The sequence below is a fragment of the Echinops telfairi genome, unplaced genomic scaffold (genome assembly GCF_000313985.2).
Source record: "Echinops telfairi isolate 266 unplaced genomic scaffold, ASM31398v2 ScPeMD7_31;HRSCAF=116, whole genome shotgun sequence".
NCBI lineage: Eukaryota > Metazoa > Chordata > Mammalia > Afrosoricida > Tenrecidae > Echinops > Echinops telfairi.
Window position 1 is genome coordinate 37272278 of NW_022103928.1, and position 7657 is coordinate 37279934.

The 7657-nt window shown below is 39.1% G+C and overlaps 1 protein-coding gene across 1 annotated transcript in view; it reads left to right on the forward strand.

The window, feature by feature from the left end:
* PTPRN2 (protein tyrosine phosphatase receptor type N2) overlaps window positions 1-7657 on the forward strand; it is a 1475949-nt gene that overhangs the window by 626067 nt on the left and 842225 nt on the right. The window contains exons 7-8 of the mRNA XM_045290142.1: window positions 1041-1271; window positions 2697-2737. Of these exons, the coding sequence (XP_045146077.1) occupies window positions 1041-1271; window positions 2697-2737 (272 nt within the window). The remainder of the gene's footprint in view (window positions 1-1040; window positions 1272-2696; window positions 2738-7657) is intronic.

The following is a 7657-nucleotide window of genomic DNA, read 5'->3' on the forward strand; positions in this document are numbered from 1 at the left end:
CACACACACACACACACACACACACACACACACGCACACACAATTGCTGTTGGGTTTATTCAGGCTCATGACAACCCTGGGTGGTGTAGAGTAGAATTGCTCTATACGATCTTCTTGGCTGTCATCTTTACCGAGACCTTTCTGTTGTGCAGACTCTGGGTTGGCTCAGACCATTCTTTAGGTTCACAGTCACTTGACCCACTCAGGGACCAGACTGTAGCTTCAGGTACAAGGTACCTGTACAACGTACAAGGTACAAGGGTTTATGTAAACACACATTTTGGATGATCCAATCTAATCCATCTACACTTTGAAAATGATAACAAAGTATCACATTCAATCTTCTGAATCAGACTAATAAAGGAGCTCTACTTACACTGTGGGGTAAGCAATTGACTGCTAATGCAAGTTGGTGGTTCAAACCCAACAAGTCCTCCATGGGAGAAAGATGTGACTATTTGTTCCTATAAAGATATAGTCTCAAAAACCCTATAAAGGGTCCATATGAGTCATAATTGATTAAATGAGTGATGGGTCAATCTGATGAATGAGTTCATTCCTAGTTCTCTCTCTTATATACTTCTATTTTGATCTTTAAATGACATTAAACTATAATAATAGCCTGAGTTTTATGTGTGTGATTAAAATTGAAAAAAAAATAGAAGAAAAATATTTTTAAGTACCCACCCTGTTTGATACCAAAGGAAACTTGCCCCAATGTATTTGTGTAACAGCTCACTGCTCTGGAATGGACTCCAGCTTATAGCAACAGTGTCGAACTCTCCTTGGAAGTGTTCCAGACTGGAACACTTTACCGGAGTAGAAAGCCCCAAATTTCTCCCGAGGAGCAGCTGGGGGTTTTGAACTGCTGACATTGGGGATCACAGCCCAACCTGTACGCACGATACATCCAGGACTCCTTGTATCCTTTCTATTTGGATATCCCTGGTGTATTTCCTGGCAATCAGGCTTGCTATCACATCTTTTGGATATTTCCATGCATAATGTGCATGTGTTTTATTTTTGTGTGTGCACTTTAGACATGCTTATTCAGAATCTCCTGAAGGACCTCAGAAAGCAGCAGGTCGATGTGGACAGTATGGATCTCCTGGAGCTTGATGCCATCGCCAGTGTAATTGCTGATGCCATGCACGATGCAGGGGCAGGAGAGGATCGGGAGAGTGGCAAGAGCAAAGCTGGTGGAAAGCCCAGGGAAGAGGCGGGCAGCTCCGCAGCAGCATTTTATGAAGACGACAAGAAGGGTGACAAAGGTATATGAAGTGTCACTTCCAGCTTCTAGACTCATTGACATTGGCAGTAGCAGCTATTTGCAGGGGTGGGATGAGGTCTTGGAGCTGCTCAGAGATCTGCAGGCTTACCAAAGCTTTCATGCATTCTTGCTGCTGGAGAGATGGGGATTTGTATTAGTGATTTTTATCTGTTTGAACTTTGCCTTTAAAAGCTTTCTTAACAGGCTGAGCCTACCAGTGCAATTATGTTGAAAGGCAAATTGTTCTCTGCAAGGAGGTGTAATTCTTCTCTGCTGAGGTTCAGCTAGAAAGGTAACAAATAGTGAGAGGAAGTGTTTGTGTTTGGATAGTGAGAGAGCGAATATTGTCAAATGTTTGAATAGTAAAGTGAAAAGGGTTAAATCAAGCGTCTACCTGGAGCCCACACCCACCCCTGAGGCTGATTCTGGCAACACATGGGTTGACTTCTCTGGTGGTTCAGTGGGTTAAGCATTGGGCTGCTAACCACAAGGCCAGTGAATCAAACTCATGAGCCATCCCATGAGGGAAAAATGAGGCTGGCTACTGCCCTATTTATAGTCTTAGAAATCCAGGGAGCAGTTCCATTCTGCCCTGTGCGGTTGCAAGGACAGGGAGATGCCTGCTTATGGTTTAGATTTGTTGGATTTATCTGAACATGTCGAACAAAGTACTTGCACAAAGTAGGCATGTAACAAAAACACACATGGAAGATGTGTTCCTGTTTCCTCTGTGGGTTGCGATGAAGGCTTACTTGGAGTTTGGAAGCATTACGAGACCAATGAGTACAATGTGGGAAAATATAATGAAACTCCTCGTAACAGTGGTTGGTGTTTACCAATCATGTAAAAAGCATCAACACTTCACCGGTGGACTAAGAGGGATATAAAAGGTCTCTGGGACATGGCTGGTGTCCCCAAGGAACTAAAGCCCCAGATTGAGGCAAGTACAATGCGTTGTGCACTGCTGGACTTTGTAGGCATGTTTCATTAGACAGGAGTGGCCACCACAGTCAGATAACCCAAGTCAAGGAAAGCTGAAGTTATCTGAACTGCTAAGTGGTTTGGGCTAGAGACAGCAGTCTAGTTGTTTGTAAATATTAACTGCTGCTAGGTACAATGGAGTTTTCTTGCTGTGAGCTAGCATTATCTCTAATACATAAGGCCATGGAACTGAGTTATGTAAATTATGAAAGCTCTCACGGCTATAATTCACTTAGTGAACAGCCCTCCTTTTGCATGAAGTTTATGGAACACGATTATTTTTGCTACAGATAGAATACATTTACTTTATATGAAAAACGAGACCAACATCATTATGCTCAATCTTCTGCAAAGAAGGATTCTATGTAGTTATCTTTTTCCATGCTCTGACACCTTGTGATGGCGTTCTTGACAAGGAATTTGATCATGCTCCTGTCTTTTGCAGATAACGGAGTACAAGAAGATGATGATAAAATTTATGAAGAGGTAAGATGGAATGTCTCTAAACATTTAGTTCAATTAAAACCTAGAGTGGTATTGGTAATTTTTTAATGAGTGGAGACTTTTATAGAATACAAAGTTTTAGTGTTTTTCTGGTTTGAAAGGAGGAACCTCTCATATTTTCCAACTAGAGAAAAAAAATATAAACTGTACATCCCAAACTGTCTATGTTTAAATACACAATGCCATTTATTTTCAGACTTTAAAACTAATATTTAGCCATTGCAGTAATTGAAAAGGTATTGTTGTTTAAAAAGAAGAATATTGATACTTCTTTGAATTTCTGCATCCAGAGATACCAAAAGACAACATTATATGTCCATTTTAAATACTTGACATCACCTTGTATAAACTATTCTCTAGGGTTTTTAAAATAAAGGAATATTTACAGATGTTAGATAATTTAGGTTTACTCTGTCCAATTAGTGAAAAACAAGGTCCTTGAAATTAAGAGAATACCAATGGAAATGTTCCAAATAACTGATACGGCTCTAGAAACACTCACTAGTTATGCCAAGAAATTTGCAAGACAGCTGTCTGGTCAATCAAGAGATTCATATTTGTACCCCTTCCAAAGAAAGATAATCCAATAGAATATGGAAATAATTGGAAACTATCATTAGCTCCACACAGAAGTAAAATTTTGCTGAAGATAATACAGAAAGGGTTGAAGCAGTACATCAACAGGTAACTTCCAGAAACTCAAGGCAATTTCAAAAGAGGCGATGGAAAGAGGGATTGTGTGGTTCATAGTGAACTATAGATACTATTGGGAAGAATGGGAATTCCTGAATATTTAATTGTCCTCATGCAAAAACTGTACAGAGGCCAAGTGGCTTTTGTTTGCACCAAATAAGGCACACTGCCTGGTTTAAAATCAGGAAAAGTGTGTGGCAGTGGTTGTGTCCTTGCATCATACATATTGGTTCATATGCTGAACCAATAATGCGAGAAGCTGGATCGTATGAAGAGCAGGACAGCGTCAGAGTTGGAGGAAGCTACGAACAACGCAGTATGAAGGTGGCACGATCTTGCTTGGTGAAAATAAAGAGGACTTGAAGCCCTTGGCAATAGAAATCATAGGCCGCAGCCTTCCGTGGGCTCACAACTTAATGTGCAGGAAACAGATGGCCTCACACCTGGTACAACAGACAGCATTATGATAAACTGAATAAAAGATTGGCATCACCAAGAATTTCACCGTGTTTAGATCCCAAATCAAGGCTCTTGGAAGCAGCAAAACAAAAATCAAATGATGCATGGTATTGGGTAAATCTATGACAAAAGACTTCTTTACAGTGTTACTGAGCAAAAATGTCGATATGAGCACTAAGGTGTGCCTGACCCAAGCCAAGTATTTTCAGTTGCCTCATATATATGTGAAAGATGGACAATGAGTAAAAACCTCAGAAGAATTGGTGGTGAAGAATATTGACATGGATTGCCGGAAGAACAAATAAATCTGTCTTGGCAGAAATACAGCCAGATGGCTTCTTAGAAGAAGGGGGATACCTAGACTTTGTCTCATGTACGTTGGACATGTTATTAGGAGTGACCAGTCCATGGAGAAAGATACCTTACTAGATAGAAGATAGTGAAGAAGAAGACCCTTAATGAGATGGATTGCAACAGTGGCTCAAACATGTCCATGGTAAGAATGGAGCAGGATGGGGCAGTGCTTCTTTCTACTGGACATAGGGTCACTGTGTGTCAGTCATGTTTGACAGCACCTACCAATAACACTAACTGTCCACTATGGTGGCTTTGAGCTGCATATAGGTATTTAAATATAAACTTTAATTAATTTAAATTAAAATTTAAGTCTCTCCATGTGCTAACCAGATTTCAACTTCTCATTAGTTACATGTGGCTAGGGACTAATATATTGGAAATCACAGACTATGGAACATTTTCATTATTACAATTTGGTTTTAGAAAGCAATTTGAAAAAAGGACTTAGTTACAGATAATACTCACTCACTGTGACAGTCATTAATTTTTTTTTCCATTTAAGAACCTTAGGTCATTAATTCAATTCTTAAAGATGTAGAAAATCAATTCACAACAAACTCTTAAAGATGCAGACAATCAATTCACAATAAGATTTGACCATATTTTTGTGTTTTATAAAACTCTTTTTTTAATAATATAGAAAAAAATTGTGTAGTGACTTTTTTGGTCACATATCTTAAATAACTTCTGGTTCAATAACTGATAGCAAGTACTAGAAGAAAATGTTATTGCTTTGCCCATCCAATTTGGAAGTCCAAGATGGACTTCTGTAAAGATGGAGTGTGAATAGTTCTAATAGCCTCACACTCCCACATGAACACCAAGAAAAGCAACTGTAAATCTGTTGTCTCAGTTCTACAGTAACTTTGCAAAAGTATGTGGAGGGATTGCAACAACTAGCCACAATCTGAAACAAGGAAAGGCTGATTTTAAACCGTTGGGAACTTAGTTTTCTGTTGCTGCCATTCTTCCCCCTGCTGGCAGAGCTGCCACGTGGCTAGAATAGTGGTAAACCAGGGGGATTAGAGCAGATTTCTATTGCAAATTGTTCTAATGTGGTGCATCCGTTCTAATCTAACTTGATATCTGTCTGCAGAACTAGGCTTGTCCTGAATCAGAACTCTCAAGAGTGGGGAAGGGTGCAGTGAACAAAGACCGTGCCCACCTGAGAATTTCTAACAGAAGTGACAACTTTTGAAGGGCTTGTGTGTTTGGGCAAATTGAGAGGTCCACACACAGACTCACTAACACATTGTAGTATTCCAATATCTCAGGTTCAACAAAGGCCTTAAGGCAGACAAATAAACTGAAAACGATGGCACCTCTAAAGGAACAAAATGAAGTGAGAGAAACTATTTCTCTGGTATCCCATCTATTGAGCAGATTAAAAGGCATGTTCAGTATTAAACATGTTCAAAGAACTGAAGAATATGTGGACAAAGAACTAAGAAGCCAGGAACCCTATACATGAACAAAATGAGACTACATGTAAAGAGATGTTATTGTTGATAGGTGCAACCAAATAAAATTAAATTCATAGCAACCCTCTGTAACAGTAGAATTTGCCCTCCCAAGGTTTTCTTGGCTCTCTTCTTTATGGGAAGTAGAGCAAGAGGTCTTTCTCCCTGGGAACCCTTGGATGAGTTCAAACCTCCTTTTGGTTAACAGCTAAGAGCATCACCATTACTTCATCAAATATACCAATAAAGAGCTATGAATGGAACAAATACACTGAAAATACAATACTTAGATAATTTCTCGACAAGGGTTCAACAGGAGATTTGATAATTCTGAAGAAAGAATCAATGAGTTAGAGAATATTGAAATAAAAGTTTTGAATGTGAAAACTTGTTAGCCCTGATCTTTGCCTCCGTAGACCTATTTTTGTTTTCAAAAACCTATTCTTGAGGATGGCAACCCTACTCTTTTAAAGAGTGCAGAATTCTTCTGGAAAGGGATTAGAGATGGAGAAACACTGGCTTCAGGAATGCATAGACCTAGACGAAGGATCTATGAAGAGAAAGTGGTTTCACACTTTGATATTTCTGTTTAATAATGCTTCCATCATTTTGTAGCAATATTCTGACTCACCCTCATATATGATTCTAGTCCTAACAGAATTGAAAGGAATAAAGGACAGTTCTGCAATAATATTTGGAGACATCACCACAGCACTTTTAATAATTGTTGGAAGTTTACAGAGAAGATATAAAAGAAACAGAAAATTTGAGCAGCACTAGAAACCAACGAAACCTAACAGACATATAGAGAACCCCGTACCAGCAATACACCTTCTTATCCACCAAATGTGGATCACTCTCCAGGAAAGACCACAGCTTAGGTCACAGAATAACCCCTAAATTCCCTGCAAATTAAATTTTACAAAGCATCTTTAGAAGGAACATTGGAAGATATATAAACATGTGGGCATTAAAAGCCAGGCTGTTGAACAACCCATGAGTCCATGGAGAAATTGAGAGAGGAATACATGTAGAGCCAAATGAAAATGTAAAGACAATATAATAAAACTTAAAGAATACAGTGAAGCCAATGCTGGACTGGGAGTGGTGTTTATAATGGTGAACATCTCTATTCTAAAAGAAGAAAGATCTCAGGTCAATAACTTAACACTACAACTTGGGGGCAGTGGGGGGGGGGTGGCTAGAAAACAAAGCAAACTCACAACAAAGCTTCCAGAAGGAAGGAGATAACAAAGATCAGAGAATAAATTAAAAAGATAATATGAAAAAGAAAGTGAGAGAAAGATCAGTGAAATGCAGATCAGGGTTGTTTGTTTTTAGGGATCAATGGGATGGTTCTGAGAAATCCTCTTTTCCAGAAAACAGGTATGAGATGGAGCGTGTTCATTGCAAGCCTTAACCAAACATGCTCTATGTCATGGTAGCGATCACACATCCATGTGATGTTTTCACAAGTGGGCTAACCTTTTCTCTGTTTTCTGTAAAATGGGAGTATGACAGTTCCTAATGTAGAGGATCATCTTTAAATTCAGTTACTTAGTATCATGCCTTTGTACCTTGTTGCTGTTAGATGCTGTTGAGTGAGTTCAGACGAATCGCAGCCTTATGCACAACAGAAGGACACAAAGCCTGGTTTGCATCTCATAGTTGCTGTTACATTTGAGTCCATTGTTACAGTCACTGTGTCCATTAGGCTTCTTGGTGGTGGTCCTCTTTTTCTCTGAACTTCTGCTGTACCATTTGTATATTGGAAGAGTTCATTTATTCTTACTAGGTTATTATTATTTCTAGAAGGATGCAGTCTCAGAATCAGTTCTCCAAAATAGAATTGCCAAGGGACCTATATTGACTTAACAAAATCAGATTCCTTAGGAAAGGAGAGAGAGAGAGAGAGAGAGAGAGAGAGAGAGAG